Below are 23,026 nucleotides of genomic sequence, written 5' to 3' on the forward strand. Positions count from 1 at the left end.
AGATAGGAATCTAGTCTCCAATTACTATCAGGCTATTGTCACGGAGATAGAAGCTAAAGTTTGCTAAATGGGCATGATTTTTACCCGTTCTATTTAGCATATTTACATGGAGGTCAATGCATATGCATATTATTTGGCTAGCATAGGTCACCAAGGGGAGTATCAAATTTCTTTGCTTCATGTTTTTTTTTTATATTCTATTCTAGATTATCTTTTGGCTTTTGAAGTTGTAAATGTCAGCATGTCAAGATTTGTCTCGTTGTAGTTTTTCTTTCCAACATTGTTTTATATATAAAAAAAGAGTGTCAAAAAGTTTGTTCCTAGCATTTAAAACACACACACAATAGGGTTTCCAAGGGGGTAATTAAAATATAAAAGGAAGGATAGAGCGTACTAAACAAAAATGAGGGGTGTAAAAACAAAGTTTCTAACAAAAATCATACACCATATTATCTCTTTTTATGCTTTATACATTACATTTATATATATCACTATTAACAAAGAGAATTATCCCATTTGGTGTACACAATTTTTTGAACTCCTTATTCATGTATAATTAGAATCAAATAACGTTAAATCCTAATAATCTAACAGTAATGGAGTGCTCTGATACCACTTGTTGGAATTTTAGGGGATCCTTATAAAACACCAATAACTACCAGGAACACATTAGGTTAGGTTATCAATAAGAGTTTTAGGAATACCTAAATCCATAATGATTGATCAAACAAACGCAGCGGAATCTGAATCTGTAGGTGATTTCTGATCTACACGCTCTTCTTAGGATCTGTTATCGAATACTATAGAGATAACAGATAACTGACTAACAATGTAATTGGTTGCTTCGTGGTTCTTCCTCAACCGGAGCCTCTTTATTCCTCAATAGGACCTTCATAACTCTTTTAGATGGGGAGAAGAAAAACTATATGTGAGGGCTCGGTATATTGAGGATCATAGCTTTCATACAGTGTGTTAACCAAATAGGATTTCCATTATCTCCTAATGGGCCAACACTGACATCTGCTCATTTAAGTCTATATTATCTAATTTAGTTGTCTAACAGATTCACTTAATTTGATCACATAAAATAAAACTCACTAATGATAAATAACTGATATAATTGTCTTATAATATTAGCCCATATTAATTATTGAAATAGAAAATTCTAACAGTTACATCCATGCACATTCATTTACTTTCCTTGGAGTTTATATTGATGAAAACATTGTGGCAACTAGATGTGGTATATATAGTTTTCTTGCTCAAGGTGCAATATACCACAACATAGTAGGATTTTTTTCAATGAAGGTTCTAGGCCACATTTAATGCAATTGTACATTTATGATATAGAGCACGAATTACAAAAATAGGATGTTGGAAAACCCTCAATTTCATCAAACTATGGTTTATAAGTTACAACAAATACTCCATTAGTGCAACCCTTTTGTGCATGCATTTAGACAACTTGCACTACGTCAAGATATTCATGAATGTAGCTTACTTACTAAAGAACATCCTGCTAATCAGCCACGATATAATCTCCTAACTACACCACAAGTTGCAACAATTATTGTTGTTGGAGATGAAGAATCAATGGCATGTGATAGGATATCAATGTCAAAAGGAATGATGAAAATCTAATGGAGATTCAAGAAATAATGGGGTTTTATGATCCTTTACAATGTCCATTATTGTTGCCTTTTGGAACATATGGTTGAAACCTCAACACAAAGAATCATAATGGCTAAAATATCTCATGTTGAGAATATTATAGTTACATGCTTCAGGTACTTATCATTTAATTACTACCATACTAACAGTTTATCATAAATGCAAAGTCATGATTTGATTCATTGTAGATTCATCCCAACCACCAATCTATATTATTACAAGCAAGTCGACTTTTACAACAATATGTTGTAGACAACTATGTTAAGATTGAAGCAGGGAGGTTATGGTGGATTCGAAATCACCAAAATAATATTTGTGCTGAAGTTTATCAAGGATTGCAAGATGCTTTGGACAGAGGAGAAACTAATACATGTATTTATTATAACATATGAATGTCATAAAAAATACAATTGCAACTATCAATACTAACACATTCATATATTTTTTCTTTTAAGAAAATGTTGGACAAAAAACAATATTACCATCATATTTATTGGTAGTCGTCGAGATTTGACACAATGCTATGAAGATGGTATGACTATTGTCCTTAATGATGGTAAACCTGATATTTTCCTAACAATGACATGCAATTCTTCTTGGAGTGAAATATCATCTGAACTTGGCAATCTTCAAACTCTTCAAGATCATCATGACTTGTTAACAAGAATCTTTCGAGTGAAATTCGAGTAATTGAAGGAAGATGTGATTAATAAAGGTGTCCTTGGAAAGGTTAAAAGTTACATGTGTGTCACAGAATTTCAGAAACAAGGATTACCCCATGTGCATATGCTACTAATCTTAGAAAGTAATGACTAATTACACAACCAAGAAGATTACGATAGCATTGTCAGGGAAAAAATACCAAAAAATGAAGAGGAACCACAACTACATGAAGATGTACTTAAGCACATGATCCATGGAACTTGCACAACACTTAATCCCAAATCCCCATTTATGAAGAACGGTTAGTGCAAAAAAAGGTACCCAAAAAGAGTTTTTAGATGAGACACGTCAAGGTAATGACTCATATCTAGAGTATAGAAGATGTTTTCAAGAACCAATGTATGTAAATAGAAATGTAAATGTTGATAATAGATGGGTGGTTCCTTACAACCCTTGGTTGCTGTTAAAATATGATTGCCACATAAATGTTGAAGTATGCAGTAGCATCAAGAATATTAAATATTTGCATAAGTATGTGTACAAAAGCCAAAAATCAAGTAGCAATAGAGGTTCACAAAGGATCAAATATAGATGATGTTCAATAATATATTGATGCTCAGTGGATTTTTGCTCTTGAGGCTTTATGGAAAATATTTAGATTTATCTTGAATCATTATATCCATTTGTTGAAAGATTATAAATCCATTTACAAAATCGCCATTAAGTGTGATTCTATCAACATCAACGAATTAATGATATATTGGATGATGATCGTAACTCCAAAACCATGCTTACACATTTTTTCCCTTAAACTACAAAGATCCATGAGCAAGAAGTTATTTGTATAGAGAAATTCCATAGCATTATTGTTGGCATAAGGAAGATAAGGAATGAGGGTCAAGAATGAAAGTTATTGGTCAAATCTATACAACATCTCCTTCAGAAGAAGAGAAATTCTACCTACGTGTGTTTGCTATCTCATGTAAAAGGTCTAACAAGTTGGGAATACCTACTTTTACCAAATGACACATGCTTTCTCACATTTAAAAAAATAGCTAGCCATTGGGGTTTTTGGAAAGTGATAACAGTATCCATGAATGCTTGGTGGAAGCATCAAGTCTACAGATGCCTTACACTTTAAGGAGCTTTTTGTGACTATATTATTTTTTTGTGAACCAACAGATGTTAGGAGCCTATGGAGTGAGTATTATACCTACATGGTAGAAGATTATCCTTCAACAAACACTTTTATGAGCATAAACTTGACTAATATGTATTTGAGGGATTTAAATGGCCTTTTGATGCAACATGGTAAACAAATCACAAATTTCAATTTACCAACATAAACATTGTTCTCCCTGCCCATTTAATTATGCGTGTTTCAAATGTAGGCAGTCATGAACTTCCTGAGAAAAAGTACTAATGGCTTCAGCATTTGTAACATTCTACTTGATTTTTCTGGAGGAATAGCAAATTATGGACAGATGGTTCTGCAATCAATAGATCAAGGTTTGTCATCTCCTCACCTCTGCTATATTTCTTGTCATTTGATTATATATTTAACATTAACTTATTTTAAATCCCATCTTTCCAGATTCATGGGTCAACTTCTATGGGAATATAGGAAAAGTGTTGCTATCTCTGGTATGGGAAACTCTTGGGGATTATTTGACTTCTTTCTTACGTTAATAGTTGTTTCTTATTTTTCTTTTCCTTATATTTTTCATGCTGTTGTGGTTCTAGTACTGACTCTGGTTTTATTTCTAATGATTATTTTAATCTTTGAATTTTACTACTATGTTTTTTGGTCGACAAAATGAATTTTTGTGACATTGTTTTTTATGTAATACACAACTGCAGGTATCTGTATTCTTTGACATTATTTTCATTATTCAACATTATGTTCTATATCGTGGTAAAAAATCCTCCAAATTGGAGATCACTACAGAACAAGAAGATCAAATCAGAGAGCACCTTGTCAAACCTTCTGATCAATCACCACCAGAGAATGTGTAAGGCATGATTTGCTTCATAATGTATATTAAACTTCCTATTGATTGATATTTGTGTCAAAATCAAATTAGGATGCTTTTCTTATCCATTTTGCCGGGAGTTTCAATGAATATTGTATAGGTTTCAAGAATTATAGCCGCACATTCTTTTATACTAATTTGTATCATAATTTTATACGAGTAGATGACCAAGTGACTAGCATGATATTACCAAGTTAGAATTCCCTATTGGTGTTTGTGGCTAAAGATCAAATGAAAAATAGTATCCAAAATACCAAATAACTTCACTTCATAAACAGTTTTAAGCAAAATCAAGTTTGCAAAAGTCAATTTGATTTTAATTTATTGATAATATCGATAATAGAGTTATTTATATTTTCCATACGATGGTTAGGGTACGCAAGTTAAATAACTTGAGTACCATGCCAATGTTTTTTTTAACCATTGGATGTATTATTTTTTCAATCAAAGGTCAAGATTTTCTTTTTATTTTTTATTTCATTTTTTCCTCCTTTTCCCACTTTGTCCCTCTAACCCCATCTCTCCCACCCACTAGCCAAGCACAATGCATAATTGATGGTGACACTAGATGAAGCCAACTAGGGCAACGACAAATCCACAACAATCACCGCAAGTGACAACGACAACCACAACAATTCTTCCTCTCTTTCTCAGATTCGGAAACAGCAAACCGATCTAGAAACCTTTCTCAAATGAGAAACAAAAAAATCACACAACCCCTTCCTCAGATCTGCAGGAAAAAAACACACCGTGGTGTCACCATCTACACCGACATTAGTGTTGTTGTCAAGGTCGAGCCCAAGATCACAACGATAGTTAAGTGTCATTTGGTGGTGGGTTTAATTTGAAATCACTCCATTGATTCAATTTAATTAATGCAAGATTAGGTTACATTATAATGCTTTTTGTAACACCTTGAAATTTCCTTCTCCATTTATTTTCTACATGTGTAAAAAAATCTCAATGTTAAAGACTAGACAGTGGAAATTTTGCATTGTATAATTTAATTATATGACTGTGTGGTTTAATTTATTCTTTGTATGATATTAATTGTATAAGTTTAGAGTTAGTTTTATTTATTTATACTTTATTTAGTTAGTTGGTAGAAATTTAGAAACTAACTAAATAAAAATTTCATCTATAGCGAAATCGTACTGCACACTGAGCGACAATGTAATTTAACTATGTGTGAGGATCACTCTAAGTACACGTATTCTTAGGGAGATTAACACAATAAATTAGGTAATTAAGATAAGATTTACTAGTTTTGATAAAAAAAAAGCAAAAATATCCATTTTTGGCAAATTCCATCCCTTCCATTTGTGGTATGGCTGGGCACGTTCAAATTGGCTAGAAAGGGGGTCATTCAAAGTATCATAAAAAGCAATAAGTTTGGACTTGGTCGTCTACTGGTCGGCCACGGGTTGTAGGCAACGCTCTAGCCTTTGTAGATGAGCCGAGGGGCTCTAGAGGTGGCGGCGGTGTGTCTATTACCCGCTGCCGGCCATCCCCAGGCTGCTGTGGTATCTCACCCTGCGCTTGCCTGGGGAGCGCAGTACTTCTTGATGAAAGCCCGGTTAATAGGGGGCCTGATGACCTTGTTGGGGGCGACGGGCACTCCGTAGAACTGACAAAGGCCCGTAATCAGAGCTGGAAATCCCAGGACCCTGTTAGACTTCTTCGGGTCCACTGGGTGTCTTGCGGGCGCAATCCCTGCAAACAATAGATGACGTCAGAAATCAGTTGAGCGATGTGCATACTTACCTATGTCACAATGGCATGACCTTGCTGGGGGGGACGGGCACCCTGTAGGATTGACTGAGGCCCACAACAAAAGCTGGAAACCCCAGGGCCCTGTTGGACTCCTCCGGGTCCACTGGGTGTCTTATGGGCGCGATCCCTGCAAATAGTGGATGGCATCAGAAATCAGTTGAGCCACGTGCATACTTACCTATGTAATGATGGCACTGACCAACTGATACTTCCGTATGGGGAGATCAGCATTGTGGTTGCTGGGCAGAATGTTGCTAAGTAGCAACGTCATCCATATTTGTGTAAGAGTGGTCATGTTAGTGCGCATGATCTGCACTCGTCTCTTTGCAGTGGCATGGCTGAAATCTTGCCCTGATATGCATAGTAGCTGCGCGATAGCCTCCTCCTCTGGTTGTGCTCGCATAGTTGGCCCTCCTCCTGGATCAGGGGGTGGCCTAGGAAATGATAAAAGGAAACTACTGGCCCCTTAACCGGGAGCGCAGGTCTCGGTTAAGCATTACGGGCAAAGGATCTTAAATTCTCTTAAGGTGCGGATGTGGAGCCTACTGAAAGTGAGGACGCATAGCCCTCTAAAGGCGAGGGCGTGCAACCCTCTGAAGTCGAGGGCGTGTCGCCCTCTGAAGGCGAGGGCATGCAGCCCTTTGAAGGCGAGGGCGTGTAGCCCTCTGAAGGTGAGGGCGTGTAGTCCTCTAAAGGCGAGGGTGTGTAGCCCTCTAAAGGCGAGGACGTGTAGTCCTCTGAAGGCGAGGACGTGTAGCCCTCTGAAGGTGAGGACGTGTAGTCCTATAATGGCGAGGGCGTGTAGCCCTTTGAAGGCGAGGGCGTGTAGCCCTCTGAAGGCGTGGACATGTAGTCCTCTGAAGGTGAGGGCGTGTAGCCCTATGAAGGTGAGGACATGTAGCCTTCTGAAGGGGAGGAAGTCTAGTCCTCTGAAGGTGAGGGCATGTAGCCCTCTGAAGGTGAGGACGTGTAGTCCTCTGAAAGCGAGGACGTGTAGTCCTCTAAAGGTAAGGACGTGTAGTCCTTTGAAGGTAAGGACGTGTAGTCCTCTGAAGGCGAAGACGTGTAGTCCTCTGAAGGTGAGGGTGTGTAGCCCTCTGAAGTCGAGGACGTGTAGTCCTCTGAACCTGAGGATGTGCAGCCTTCTGAAGGCGAGGGCGTGTAGCCCTCTGAAGGTGAGGGCGTGTAGCCCTATGTAGGCGAGGACGTGTAGTCCTCTGAAGGAAAGGGTGTGCAGCCCTCTGAAGGTGAGGGCATGTAGCCCTTTGAAGGTGAGGACGTGTAGTCCTCTGAAGGTGAGGACATGCAGCCCTCTGGAGGCGAGGGCGTGCAGCCCTCGGAAGGCGAGAACGTGTAGTCCTTTGATGGCGAGGATGTGTAGTCCTCTGAAGGCAAGAGCGTGTAGCCTTCTGAAGGTGAGGACGTGTAGTCCTCTGAAGGTGAGGGCGTGTAGCCTTATGAAGAGAAGGGCGTACAACCCTCTGAAGGTGAGGACGTGTAGCCCTCTGAAGGCGAGGGCGTGCAACCCTCTGAAGTCGAGGGCGTGTAGCCCTCTGAAGGTGAGGGCATGCAGTCCTCTTAAGGCGAGAACATGTAGTTCTTTGAAGGTGAGGGCGTGTAGCCCTCTGAAGGTGAGGGTACTGGTACCCAAGGGTCAACCCTTTTGAGAAAGCAAGAGATTGACTCATTGAGAGGGCTGACCATTCCAAATTCAAAAAGATTGGACATTAGATGTAGGAAATCTATGTAGTCAACATGATTTTTAGGGATCCAGATGCATGCAACCTTTGTCTTGAAATGCGGTAAATGCGGACTTCGTATGCAACAATGCAATGTAATGGAAAGTTGTACAATGTTCATGACATTCTTTCCCTATTTTGTGATTTTGATTTTGATTTGATTTTTTTGGAAAACACAGATTGACTGTCCTTTTGAAAGAAGTGATAATTCATGCAACCTCATCCTATCTTTTGCAAATCTCTTTGGGAACTCCCTCAGAGTGTATGTTTTGTTTGATTTAGTCACTTGACCATTTTGGAGTGACGACAATGGAGCTGTTTGATGTTTAATCAATCGATTGAAATCCCATGGTTTGTCCCTCCCCTTTTTTTTTTGTTTAAAAACATCGACAGGTGAGAACTTTTGATCTACCCTTAGGTTCGCTTGAGGCTCATGCACGGTTCCCCTTATTGCCCTAGTGTAGGGCTTTGAGGTACCAATCGTTGTCTTTCGTCATGACCTTTTACCAGGGAACCCATTGGGTGAGAACTTTTAATCTAACCCTAGGTTCGCTAGAGGTTTTTGCATGGTGCCTTTCATTGCCCCAGTGTAGGGCTCTGAGGTATCCATCGTTGTTTTGTTTTCACAACCTTGTAGCAAGGAAGAATGAAAGAAGCGGTTGATTCTCACAAATTTTTTTTTCAAGGACGAGAGATAGTTGAAGAATTTTTTCAGTTGACGGGTTAAGTCAAATGACTCCTATTCTTGATAACTCGCTTCTCTCTGAAAAAGACAAACTTTCCGGAATGATAAAATGAAGTCACATGAACGTCTATATTTTTACTTGAAAACATAGTCAATCAAATGCTTTTTTCCTTTTCTTTTTGAACTTTTCTACTTTACTCATTGTTTACGGCATCCTCACCAAATGTGTAGCACGAGTAATTTCTGATTGAATGGTCTTGGAAGTCCAAACTCAGGAGCGCGGGTTGCTTGAGCAAACAAACCAATGGCTTGCACCCACATTCCAGTGGAAGCAAAGATGTAATTATGAGAGGATGAGGGACAAAGATCAAATGGCATAAACCTGAAAATCCTGATGAGTCATTAGAGACATCTAACAACAGCTTTCAAAATTGCCCCGTGTGTGGTGTCGCTTGTCAATGTTAGGATTCACAAACGATTCTCCTCAAATTTTAGCCAGCTTGCATTAATTAGACTTTGCACCTTACGCTTCAAGGTCATACAGTGCTCAATGGAATGTCCCCATGATATGCACCAGTTGCATTCGAGTCGTATCCTCGGAAAAATGGAGGTTGAGGAACCCTGACAGGGGTTATGGCTACCATTTCATTATCAAGTAGATATGGGAGCAAGTTAGCATATGACACTGGAATTTGGGGTGAATCCTACAGGTTTTTTGCTGCAAAATTCCTTATTGATTTATGCTAAAGTTGGTGTTTAGGCATTGGGCATGTGGTAAGCAGGTAGGCCTTGTGGCTGATTTGGTGATGGCTTTTGTGGATGACTGGGTGGTGGGTAATGAGAAGGGTTGATATTGGCTGAGTAATGATGTTGTTGAGCTGGTGGGGGATTTTCCATGTAGGAACGACAATCGCAACATGGGTTTCTCCTTCATTCTCACCCTCTTCATTTGCCCTAGTTTTCTCATTCGTCCAAGCAGGATGATCAAATTTGCCTCTTTTCAGACCCACTTCGATCCTTTCGCCGGTGAAGACTAAATCCACAAAGCTTGAGGGTGCGTACCCCACCATTTTTTTCATAGTAAAACATTGGTAATGTGTCTACTATTATTGTGATTATCTCTTTCTCCGTCATTGGAGGTGCCACTTGAGCTGTCAGGTCTCTCCACCTTTGGGCGTATTCTTTGAAAGATTCGTGCCCCTTTTTGCACATGTTCTGTAGTTGCATCCTATCCGGAGCCATATCAGAATTGTACTGATACCGCCTAACGAAGGCAACCATTAGGTCCTTCCAAGAATGGACACGGGAAGGTTCCAAGTTAGTGTACCAGGTAACAGCTACCCCAGTAAGACTTTCTTGGAAGAAATGTATCAGTAGTTCTTAATCTTTTGCGTATGCCTCCATCTTCCGACAATACATATTTAGATGGTTCTTGGAGCAAGTAGTCCCCTTGTACTTGTCAAAGTCTGGCACCTTAGCAAAGGCATAATCTTCGCCTGCTTCAATGGCCCTAAGCCTTTCCTCTAGATGATCCAACTTTCCCATTTCTGCCATAGCATGAGGGTTTTTACCTGCTGTGGAATGCAAGGGGTGTGGTTGTGGGTGATACTGAGGGCCCTCCAAAGTGTTTTGCAGGGGTATACCACCAACTGTTGTCCCTTCAGTGGCATATCCGAGACAAGGCTCGAAGTCGGCTAGATTGTGGTGGGGAATTTCATGTGTCTCCCCCATGGTTTGAGAGACATGTGCATGATCAGTTTGGGGTTGTCGGCTCTCAATGAGTATGGGAGTGGAGTTATTGACATTCTCACTGGGAGTGTACGCCACATTGGGTGGTGTATAGTTGGGAGGCAAGCCATATGGCGGGAAGGCGTGCTTGTTTTGAATTTGCACATAATAGGGGCCGCCCATACTTCCCAAATCTTTGCCTACCATATTTGAGGTTGGATGATTCATTTGGTTGAGGCCAGATGAGGGCATCGGGTTCACCTTAGCAACAACACTGGTACCGGCAACCATATTGACTTCCATTATCTTCTTCATGTTCATCATGGCCTCCATCATTGTGGCCATTTACTCTTTCATGGCCTCCATGTCGGCCTTCATCTGCTTTTGCACCTCCTCTACTTTACCCATTACTCTAGCTCTAGCACGGGTTCCGTAAGGGCGTCCTAAAGTGTGTTCTTTCCTTTTGATAACAATGATTAAGTTTGTTTTTTTTTCAAGGAAAGAATGCAATGAGTAATGCAACCAATGAAAAGCATGGATGTATGCGAATGATGCACAATTGAAGTATTGCAAATTTTTACGCAGGACATGGGGTTGAATCAATTTAGATTTTCAACATGGTCCATGACATCTTTGTCAAGGTGAAACTAGAAGTAACAAGGACATCAATAGTCCTAAATATGTTTGGCAGTAGACGAAGCAGCGATGTAACTCGATTCATCTTTTGCCCCAATTTTTTGCAAGATGGTTACTTCCATACTTCAGCTTGACTTGATGAACCTTTTCATAAAATCATGAGCTTGGTTCAACCCTATAATCCATGGAATGGAAATTTCGATTGCCAATAATTTGACAACATTTCACAGAGATGAATGACTCGAGCATACTTAAGCTATGCATGGAAAATGTAATTATGAAATTGAGATGCCCGAAGAAACATCTTTTCTTAGTTAACCATGCATTAGGTACCATGTTCAATCATTTTGTTTTTAAGTTAAACGGGTTTATGATCCCAACATGGTTGGCTCATGGTACCGAACATATGCAACTAAGAATGCAGCATGAATTTTCATGCTTCCTTTTTTGTTTTTGTTTTGCAGAGGAAAATGCAAGGATCATGCATGAGTAAACATGAAAACAAATGGTATGCAAAAATCCTAGTAGATGCATATGCATGGTGATGAAATGACTTATGCAAAATGCAATGCATGAATATGGTAAGTGACAAATGCAGGAACAATATGTCCATTACGATGCCATGAAGAGATGCTTATGCGATGCATGATATGAATGCATTTACAGACACGAGAGCCCGAAAAATCATCTCTTCTTGCTTGCGCATTTGGGGGCGCAGTGCCCCATGTGTGCAGTTAAAAAGGTGATATGGACCTTCCAGCTTCCCGTGACAAAAGACGAGACCAACATACAACGCATGTGTGACGACATGATGCAGATGCGTAAAAGCGCAACAGTGGGATGTACACAACATGGCAATATCCTCAAATAATCATACAACAAAGGCATACATGACATTTAGGTTATATGCATGGCAGTGTTTAAAAGGCACGCAGCGTGTTCACTTCGTGCCCCTATTTTAGGGACCTAAACGGGAGGAACTAAAAAGGCTTTTAGTGATAATTCCCAAGGTGGTCATATCTCTCTTGATGGTTTCTAGAGGTATCATCCCCTTCGAAAAAACATATTGCGGCAGTAGGGGCTACCAACAACAATATGTTGTCAAAGAGAAAAACTCTAGATAAGGGTTCATTGTTATCAAGCAAGTCGGAGACCCAGCATGACCACATATTCACCTCCATTCCTTATGTTCCCATGGACCCGGGTATAGGGCCCCTTTTCAACTCACGATGTGTACAAATAGTGTTGGTGTTTGTGTGCATCAAATGAATAAATATCTATCTCATGCATACATTTCAAAAACACACTAAAAGCATCAAAGAGTTATATACAAGAACGTAAGAGAAATAAAAGGAAACAAACAAAAGAGGAAGTCATGATATTGCACGAGATTAGAAGGCCTTACTCTCTAAAAACAGCCCCCAGCGGAGTCACCAACTATTGCAACCTATCCTTCGGCGGGAGGGCGACGCGGGGCTCACGGGTGTGTCTTCCAAGGAAGGAAGGCGCGCGAAGTTGCTACCAACGTTTATTCAAGGAAAACGTCAGAAAAACCGGAATGCGTGTGGTCTACGAACTTTAAGTGTGAAAGGTTCGGGAGTTGTTTTTATGCATGGGGAAGGTATTAGCACCCCACGCGTCCGTTGCAAGGGACGACAACCTCTAATTAAGTATGCAAGACATGACTTCAAAATTTATTTATTTTTCCCTTTTTTATGTTTTTTTAGCTTTTTATGGGCCTTTTTGTATTTTTTATCTTTTTGTGGTCGACAAGGGTGTTTCCCTCGCTCCTACGTATTCCTCAATTGCAATGAGAAAATCAGACTTACGTAGTTCTTTCAGAACTAAACATTGGTTAAGTTGTTTTGATCTTTTTCCGCAAGATCGATTTTAACCGAACAAAAGTCGTTTAAGGCGTTGGACCATTAAACGATCTTTTTATTTTTGGAAAGGAGAGAAACATTAAGGCGTTGGACTATTAATGATCTCTTGTTAAGGCGTTGGACCATTAACAATCTCTTGTTTTTGAAAGGAGAGAAAACGTTAAGGCGTTGGACCATTAACGATCTCTTGGGGTGGTCGACAAAAGCGGGGCTTTTGCTCCTACGTATCCTCAATTACGATGAGGAAATCAGACCTACGTAGTTCTTGCAAGAGCAGCAAAGTTACATGTTGATTTTATGCTTTTGGACGGTCCATGTTAACCGATAAAAGCAAAGAGGACCGTTTAAGGCGTTGGACCTTAAAATGGTTTTTAGTGATTTTTGCAGACAAAACTTGATTTGTGAGTTGATTTCAGTCTTAGTTTCACTTTGGTTATTAGTCAATTCATTCAAGGAAACTTCCAAAGAAAAACGTCCGGTTGATTTTTTTATTATTTTATTCAAAGATATTTTGATTATTTTATTATTATTTTTTTCAAGATATTTTGATTATTTTATTATTATTTTGCCTTCTTTTGGTTTAACGGTGGTTACAGTGTGAACAATCGGTTAGATTTTGCTTTAACAGTGATTAAACGAGATTACAACGCAAATTATCGGTTGAAATTCATTTTATCATTTATTAGGCGAGATAACAGCTTAAATAAACGATTAAAGCACGTTAAAAATGAAAGAAAAGAAAATTGAAAGTGAACGAGATGAAGATGAAAGCAAAAAAACCAAGAAATGAATTGAAAGTCTTGGATTGGAACGCTTACTGGTTGAAGAACGAAAAACGAACGAAGAACGGATGTAGAACGATGAATAACGGCGGAAAACCTTCATGGATTTGCTCACGAAAATGTCTCGGAAGCGTTACGGAAGCACCTCGGCTTGAATTTTCTTCACGGAAACAATTTTTTTCACCTCAAGTAACCCAGCTTGCAAAATGTTCTGGAAGGGCCAGATTCGAAAATTTGAAAACTGCTATTTGCACCCCAACTTGATAAGTTCACCCCCCTTTTTGTAATTCACGGAATAGTTACGGAAGCCTTACGAAAGCATATAGGACTTGATTTTCTTCTTTTTCCTCTTCCTTTTCACCAATATCAAGTGGAATATGTTTACCCAAGGTTTTCAAAAATTTTACGGAAGCATTACGGAAGTCCCGGAAGCCATTTTTTAACAAAACGGGGGAGTGGTTGTCGCCCAGGAGAGCTAGGTTGTTTCCACCTTAAGCAAGGAAATGCCCAGAATCCTCTAGAAGGGCCCAGATTTGAAAATTGCTATTTACACCCCCAACTTGATAAGTTCACCCCTTGTTTTTGTGTTTTTTGGCTGTTTTCCATCTGAAACCTCACAAAATTTTACAGATTCCACAGTGATGGGTGTTAAGCCTTCTGAAGCGATCAACAACGGTCCCCAAATGAAATTAGGGTGTAACAGTCTATTTACACACACCCCACTTTGCTAAGTACACTTCTGTTTTTGTGTTCTTGGTCGGTTTCTCTCCGAAACATCCCGAAACTTTACGGATTCCACGGCGATGGGTGTTAAACATTTTGAAGTAGTCAAACAAAAGTCGCATGCCGACAAACAATGGTCCCCAGAAAGGAAGAATGGGGCCAAAACAAGTTCCGATGGGCGTTGTGGGGTAGCAACAACGAGCTTAAGCTTCAAAGGGTCGAGAGAGACCAGTCAAGAGTTGAAGGCATTATATTGGAAGACGAGTTGAAGGCTTGTCAAAGGTCAAAGAGATGTTTGTCTGACCAATTGAGCAAGACGGAAGAAAACATGTGGGCCATCATTGACCAATATAAGGAGAAGCTAAGTCTAGCGGCAACCCATGAACAGAGGCTAGAGGACGAGTATGCAAAGGTGTCGGTCCTGCAAGCATAAAGGGAAGTGAGAGAAAGAGTAATCGATTCATTACATAGAGAAGCAATGATGTGGATGGATAGGTTCGATTTTTTTCATTACATAGAGAACCAAGACTGCTAGCCAAAGCTAAGGCGATGGCGGACGTGTACTCGGCCCCCGAGGAAGTTCATGGGCTCCTCGATTATTGTTAGCACATGATCGGTTTGATGGCCCACATAATTAGGAGTCGCTAAGGCGGTTGTATTTTCTCTTTAATTTTGATGAGATGAACATTTTTGTTCCTTAATAAAAATGAGTTTGGTTCAATCCTATGTCTTTGCTCAAAATTCTGCACGAGTACAATACTTCGACAACTTATCTTTAGCATGTATTCATGTTTAGTTCCTTGTCACATTACTCACTTCATTTTTGTTCCTTAGGCAGTAAAACACCATAACTAAACACACTTTAAGGCACCCCTATCGAACCCGTTCCAAAACTAGAGTCATGGGTGACATAGAAGAGGTGCGAGAACAAATGAAGGCCGATATGGAGGCCTTGAAGGATCAAGTAGCTTCCATGATGGAAGCCATGTTAAGCATGAAGAGGAAGCCATGTTAAGCATGAAGAGAATAATGGAAAGCAACGCGGCCGCAGTTACCGCCGCCAGCGCCACCGCCGAGGCAGATCCTACCCATCCGTTTGCCACGAACCAAGCGCACCAACCCACCTCGGACATGGTGGGACAAAAAGGAGAGGTGTTGGGCAACACCGGTGGTCCACAGATCGGGTATAATAGAAATGCTTATCCCTATGGCTTACCCCCCAATTATACGCTGCCCACCATGCACATGCCCAATGAGAACGCTAATCATGTCGTTCTCATTACCTTAGAGGGTCAGCAACCCTAGCCTATAGGAGGCGCCCGTGAAGAACCTCAGGAGCATGCTCAAGGTGACTTCGACCCATATCCCACATTCACCACCGAGGGGATGCCGTTTAATGTTGTGCCTCAACCTAATACCGTAGGAGCTCCTCAACCCCACCCTTTGCAACCACTGCATTTCTCTGTAGGGGGTCGCCTCTGGCAGTGGAAGGGAGAGAGAAACTTGATCTCATCAAAGAGAGATTAAGGGTTGTCGAAGGGTTTGGTGATTACCCTTTCGCTGACATGACAAAATTGTGTTTGGTACCTAATGTTGTCATCCCTCCAAAGTTCAAGGCACCAGATTTTGATAAATACAACGGGACCACTTGCCCCAAAAATCACCTGAAGATGTATTGCCGAAAAATGGGGGCATACTCTAGGGACAAGAAATTACTGATGCATTTCTTCCAAGAAAGCTTGGTCGGGGCGGTGATCATCTGGTATACTAATTTGGAAGCCTCTCGTATCCTCTTGTGGAAGGATTTGATTACTGCCTTCATTAGGCAATACCAATACAATATTGATATGGCTCACGACAGAACCCAACTGCAGAATTTGAGCAAACGGGAGCATGAGTCATTTAAGGAATACACCCAACAGTGGAGGGACTAGGCAGCGCAAGTGGCGCCCCCCATGGTAGAAAGAGATATGATCACAATGATAGTAGACATGCTGCCGGTGTTCTACTATGAAACGTTGGTGGGCTACATGCCTTTTAGCTTCGCAGATTTAGTATTTGCGGGCGAGAGGATTGAAGTTGGCCTAAAAAGAGGGAAGTTCAATTATGTTGCTCCGACTGGTATGAGCAATAGAAGACTCAGAGCAACTAGGGCAAAGAAGAAGGAAAGGGATGCCCACACCGTGACTTCTGCTCCTACTTGGCCGAAATCCCAGCAAACCCCTTACAACACTTACCAATATGCCCAAATCCAGCCAAGCTTTTTGGCCCGTGTCGAAAACCCCTCTAGTCTAGTGCCCTTCCAGCAAAGGGCACCCGCTAAACCATAAAGGGCCCCTACTCAAAACTCAACTCCTACATAATCTCGCCCTGCCGGCAGCTCCAATCTGAGCACAAGTGCCAATTTGGGAAGGAATTTTCCGGTAAAGAAGCCTATGGAGTTCGCTCCCATCCCGATGCCGTATGCAGACTTACTTCCCTCTTTGATTGCTAACCAAATAGCGGTGGTATCCCTCGGGAAGATTTTCCAGTCTCATTTCCCTCGATGGTACAACCCCAATGCTACCCGCGCTTATCATGGAGGGGGTGTCCCGGGACACTCGATAGAACAGTGTATGGCCTTCAATCATAAGGTCCAAAGTTTGATCGATGTAGGTTGGATGACGTTTTAAGAAGAGATCCCGACTGGGAGATTTGCTAAGGGAGAGGCAGACTTCGGCAGAAAGAAGATATCCACCGAAGAGGCAAATAAGTTCCTTCGGATCATCCAACAAAGTGAGTTCAAAGTGATTGAGTAACTCAATAAGACCCTAGTTAGGGTCTCCCTGTTGGAACTACTCATGAACTCGGAGCCTCATCGGGCGCTTCTGGTAAAAATTTTGAATGAAGCCCATGTAGCCCAAGACATTTCTATCGAGGGCTTCGAGGGCACCATCAGCAATATTACCCCCAACAATTACCTCACCTTCACCAATGAGGAAATACCCCTCGAGGGTCGGGGACATAATAGGGCCTTAGATGTGTCCGTCAACTATTTGGACCACATCGTGGCCAAGGTTCTTATCGACAACGGATCATCGCTGAATGTCATGCCCAAGAGCACATTGGACAAATTGCCTTTTAACGCATCACACGTAAGGTTGAGCTCCATGGTGGTGCGGGCTTTTGATGGTAGCCACCAGAACGTGAGAGGGGAGATTGATCTCCCAATTCAAATTGGACCGCACATCTGTCAGATCACTTTCCAAGTGATGGATATCAACTCGGCCTATAACTGCCTTTTAAGCCGACCTTGGATCCACTTAGTCGGGGTAGTCCCTTCAACGCTCCACCAAAGGTTGAAGTTTGTGGTTAAAGGGCAGTTAATCATAGTATCAGGGGAGGAAGACATCCTTGTAAGTTGTCCTTCTTCTACACCATATGTGAAAGCCGCAGAAGAATCCTTAGAGACATCCTTCCAAGCTTTGGAAGTGGTAAGCAACACTTATGTCGAGTCTCCCCCGGTGCAACTCCGCTCATCCACTGCTGCATTAATGGTAGCCCATGTAATGTTGGGGCATGGATACAGGCCCAGAAAGGGTTTAGGTCTGAACGATGACGGCATGACGAGCTTGGTGGAGTTCAAGTAGAACCGCGAAAGGTTTGGGCTAGGATATAAGCCTACCCACCCAGACGTGAGGAGAAGTGCCCTAAAATGCTGGGCTCAAGAACGCTGGGGAAACCTACCAACGGGCTATGGTAGCATTATTCCATGATACGATGCACAAAGAAATTGAAGTCTACGTGGACGATATGATTTCCATGTCTAAAACCAAGGAGGAACATCTCGTCAACTTGCGGAAGTTGTTCAAGAGACCGCCTAAGTACCGATTAAGATTGAATCCCGCCAAGTGTACTTTTGGGGTCAAGTCGGGAAAATTGCTCAGCTTTATTGTAAGCCAGAAAGGGATAAAGGTGGACCTCGACAAGGTGAAGGCCATCCTTGAAATGCCCGAGCCACACACTGAGAAGCAAGTTTGAGGTTTCTTGGGATGCCTAAATTATATAACGAGGTTCATATCACAGCTAACTGCTACTTGTGAGCCTCTCTTTAAGCTATTGCGTAAGAACCAGTCCGTCTAATGGAACGATGACTACCAAGTGGCGTTCGGAAGGATCAAGCAATGCCTTATGAATCCTCCTATGCTTGTGCCATTGGTGCCTGGAAGACCCCTCATCCTATATATGACTGTGTTGGATGAGTCGATGGGGTGTATGCTAGGGCAACACGACGAGTCCGGAAAGAGGGAACAGGCCGTCTATTACTTAAGCAAGAAGTTCACGGCCTGTGAAATGAACTACTCTTTGCTTGAAAGAACATGTTGTGCCTTGGTATGGGCAGCCCATCGTCTAAGGTAATACATGCTGAGTTACACCACTTGGATGGTATCCAAGATGGGCCTAATCAAGTATATATTTGAAAAGCCTGCTCTCACCGGAAGGATCGCTCGATGGCAGGTTCTGCTGTCAGAGTTCGACATCATTTATGGGCGATAAAGGGAAGCGCCTTGGCAGATTACCTAGCTCAGCAGCCCATCCATGACTATCAACCTATGCATCCAGAATTCTCGGATGAGAACATCACGACCTTGTTCAAGGAAGAAGTGGAGGATGTGGATAGGGACAAATGGATAGTGTGGTTCGATGGCGCGTCCAACGCATTAGGCCATGGAGTAGGGGCGATTTTGCTTACCCCCGACGATCAATGCATACCCTTCACAGCTAGGTTGGGCTTTGATTGCACGAATAACATGGTCGAGTATGAGGCATGCGCCCTCGGGATGCAAGCAGCAACCAACTTCAAGGTCAAATTGCTCAAAGTATATGGAGACTCAGCCTTGGTGATTCACCAGCTGAGAGGCGAATGGGAGACTAGGGATCATAAGTTGATACCCTACCAGGCCTACATCAAGAAGCTGACAGAGTTCTCCGATGACATATCCTTCCACTAAATGAATTCCAATTTGTTGACTAGTACTTATCAAATCTTGCTCTATAATCTGATTGGGTCTTGTAGTCCAAATAATCTCGCGCCATGATGTATCTAGAATAGTAGTTATTAGTGAAACAAAGATACTTGTACAAACCATCAAAGTAATTCCATCCCCAACAGTCCAAAGACGAAAATCTTGGTAATATTTCGAACCATTCATAAACACCACAACAAATATTATTAAAACATTTATAGCGCCCACATAAATAAGTAGTTGTGATGCAGCTACAAAATGGGAGTTTGATAAAATATAGAATAAAGATATACAAACAAGAACTAGGCCCAATGAAAAAGCAGAAAAAATGGGATTCATAAATAATACTACTCCTAGACTTCCTAATATAAGACCCGATCCAAGAAGGGAGGAGAATCAAATGGCCGATGCACTTGCCGCTCTAGCATCCATGTTTCAGCTGACCCTGCATGTGGACTTGCCGTACATCGAGTTCAGATGTCACGGCAAGCCCGCACATTGCTGCGTAATAGAAGAAAAGCAAGATGGTAAACCTTGGTACTTCGACATCAAGCGATACATCAAAGACAAAGAGTACCCACATGGGGCTTTCGACAATGACAAGAGAACATTGAGAAGGTTAGCAGTTAGTTTCTTCCTGAGTGGAAGCATTCTGTACAAAAGGAACCATGACATGGTTTTGCTCCGATGTGTGGATGCTAGGGAAGCTGAGTAGATGCTGGTGGAAGTTCACGAGGGTTCCTTTGGAACGCACGCCAATGGGCATGCTATGGCCCGAAAGATCCTAAGGGCAGGGTATTACTGGCTCACCATGGAAAATGATTGTTGTATCCATGTGAGAAAATGCCACAAGTGCCAGGCATTCGCGGATAATGTCAATGCTCCACCCGTGCCTTTGAATGTCTTGGCAGCGCCTTGGCCATTCTCCATGTGGGGAATATATGTGATTGGGGCTATTGAGCCCAAGGCTTCGAACGAACATCGCTTCATTTTGGTTGCGATCGACTACTTCACCAAATGGGTTGAAGCCGCTTCATACGCCAGTGTGACAAGGAGTGTGGTGGTCAGGTTCATCAAGAAAGAGATAATCTGCCGGTATGGGTTGCCTAGGAAGATTATCACCGACAATGCCACCAATCTGAACAACAAAATGATGAAGGAGATATGTGAGGATTTCAAGATCCAACACCATAATTCCACGCCTTACAGGCCCAAGATGAATGAGGCAATTGAGGCTGCTAATAAGAACATCAAGAAGATAGTTCAAATAATGACCGTGTCATACAAGGATTGGCACTAGATGCTCCCTTTCGTGCTACATGGTTATCGAACCTCGGTGCGCACATCAACTGGGGCAACTCCGTTCTCCTTGGTATACGGGATGGAGGCTGTGTTGCCATTTGAAGTAGAGGTCCCTTCTTTAAGAATTCTGGCCAAGTCAGGGTTGAAAGAGTCGGAGTGGGTCCAAGCACGCTTTGATCAACTAAACCTCATAGAAGGTAAAAGATTGGCCGCCATGAGCCATGGACGGTTGTATCAAAGCCAGGTGAAGAACACTTTCAACAAGAAGGTATGCCCACATAAGTTCAACGAAGGGGATCTCGTCTTGAAGAAAGTATCCCAAGCTTAGAGAGACCATAGGGGAAAATGGGCTCTGAATTACGAAGGACCTTTCATCATGAAGAAGGCGTTCTCAGGAGGATCATTGGTGCTTGCCAGCACGGACAATGAAGAGTTGCCTTTGCTCGTGAATTCCGATATCGTCAAACGATATTATGCTTAAATACTTGGGGCAACTTGAGGGTTCAATGCATGGTTATTCTCCAAAGACTCATTGGAGTCTCCAAAGTCTTCCAATCCTTTGTAAACCATGATTGCAACATTAATAAACATTGGATTGATGATTTTCATTTCAACTTCTTGTGTTGTGTCTTTTTAATTCTTTAGAGTACACACTCTCGATCTTGAATCTGGAGCCATTTGGCTCCATCAATGGGGTACCATAAGCGTTTAAGTAAAATTGAACATAATAACACTTGTTTAATTGTTGCACTTAAAATTCCTAAGCATAAACATGCATGCATTTGCATCTTGTCATCTTGCGGATCAGAGGATAAATAAAGATTCAGTTTGAGTAGTGATCAATATCACACCAAATTGGAACAAAGGTAAGTGAAAGGTGATATTGGTATTTTGTGGTTTGTTTCGCATTTTACTGCATGATGCCATTTCCTTTGATCAAAAGCTTAGGGGCAGGTACGAGCAGGTGCTAGGCCTATGATCAATCAACCATCATCCCACGTCCGGCTCAGGACGTTAAAGAAGTGCTACTAGGAGGCAACCTAGTACCTTTAGATTTCTTGCTTTTATTTATTTGTCTATTATATTTGAATACGCCTATTTTTATTTGTGACCATAGGAGTTTAAAATATATAAACATGACAAAGGAGGGGTAATAGAATTTTTTTTGCAAAGAAAATTTGCAAAAAAAAAAACTAGGGTTAGCTCGCTTGGGCGAGCTGGCTTGCCTGGGCGAGCATGTCTGGTGCAGAGATATTAAAAGGAGGAGGGGTGAAGCTTTCTTCACCCCATTTTCTTCCCCCCACATTCTGAAAACACCAAAGCTCACGATAGTGCACGAAACAACAACCCTAAGTCACCATTTTTGCACTCTTGCTCACTCCCTACATGTAAGTGCCATTTTCCTTTGATCTTGGGCTTGCCATTGCTGTATTTAGTGCCTTGTTTGCCTATTTGTTGCAAAATTTGTGAGACAATTCATGCTTGGATCCATGTTTAATTTGTTGAATTGGGGGGTTGTATGGAATGGATGTAGGCCAATTGTGTATTCTGAAGTGAATGGACATGTCGCATTGCCCCTATGCCTCATTTTTTCATGTCTAAACATGCACCCACCAAGTGTTCGGTGAAATGCCTCAATGGCATTTGTGCATGATTTTGTGAAATTTTGCTTGTGGAACGAATTGATGCATGTGTGGCCGCCATGCTTGAGTGAGTGGACAGTTTTTAGAAGCTAGAATAAGTGTCAAGAATATAACATAGGCCTAGCTTTTTGAGTCTTGAATGTAAAAAATGCATAGAAATGAGAACACGTTTGTAAAGTTCCCCTTTGACTAGCACTTGGTTTGGGCTGCATCATGTTGAATATTATGCGTTTAGATGGCGTGAAAATGTTTTTCACAATGTACACGTATATATATAGAATAGGTAGCAAGAGAAAATACCATTCAAATAAAGCGTACATATATTGAATAGGTAGCAAAATGTGTATATATGTTGAATGTAGCACGAAAGTGCTTCTCAAAATGTGGATATATGACATGAAATTGTCTTTCCAAAGTGTGAGTGGGTAGCATGAAAATTGCTCTTCAAATGAATGTGTATATGCATGAATATATAGCATGAAATTGCCTCTCAAGTGTGTGTAAATATGTGTTAATGAAATATGGACATATAGCAAAAGATGCATGTATATATGCTTTTTTTTAAAAAAAAAATGTGAATAGGTAGGAAAATGCCTTTCAAAGATGTTAATAGTTAGCAAAAATCCCTTGCAAAACAATATGCATGTGAGTAGGTAGCAAAAAGTAATAAAATATATACTTGTGTTGAGTAGGTGGAATACAAAAATACCTTTCAATAAGTGTACGCATGTGAATAGGTAGCATGGGATGTCTTTCAAT

The 23,026-nt window shown here is 41.2% G+C and overlaps 1 protein-coding gene across 1 annotated transcript; it reads left to right on the forward strand.

Moving 5' to 3' along the window:
• The first annotated feature begins 18,806 nt into the window (after positions 1-18,806).
• On the forward strand, positions 18,807-20,037 carry LOC114398700. Its single transcript, XM_028360864.1, has 2 exons — positions 18,807-19,196; positions 19,603-20,037. Exons 1-2 carry the CDS (start codon positions 18,807-18,809, stop codon positions 20,035-20,037), a joined length of 825 nt encoding a protein of 274 aa, XP_028216665.1.
• Positions 20,038-23,026: the final 2,989 nt, after the last annotated feature.

This window comes from Glycine soja, chromosome 19 (genome assembly GCF_004193775.1).
Source record: "Glycine soja cultivar W05 chromosome 19, ASM419377v2, whole genome shotgun sequence".
In the NCBI taxonomy this organism is placed as follows: Eukaryota; Viridiplantae; Streptophyta; class Magnoliopsida; order Fabales; family Fabaceae; genus Glycine; species Glycine soja.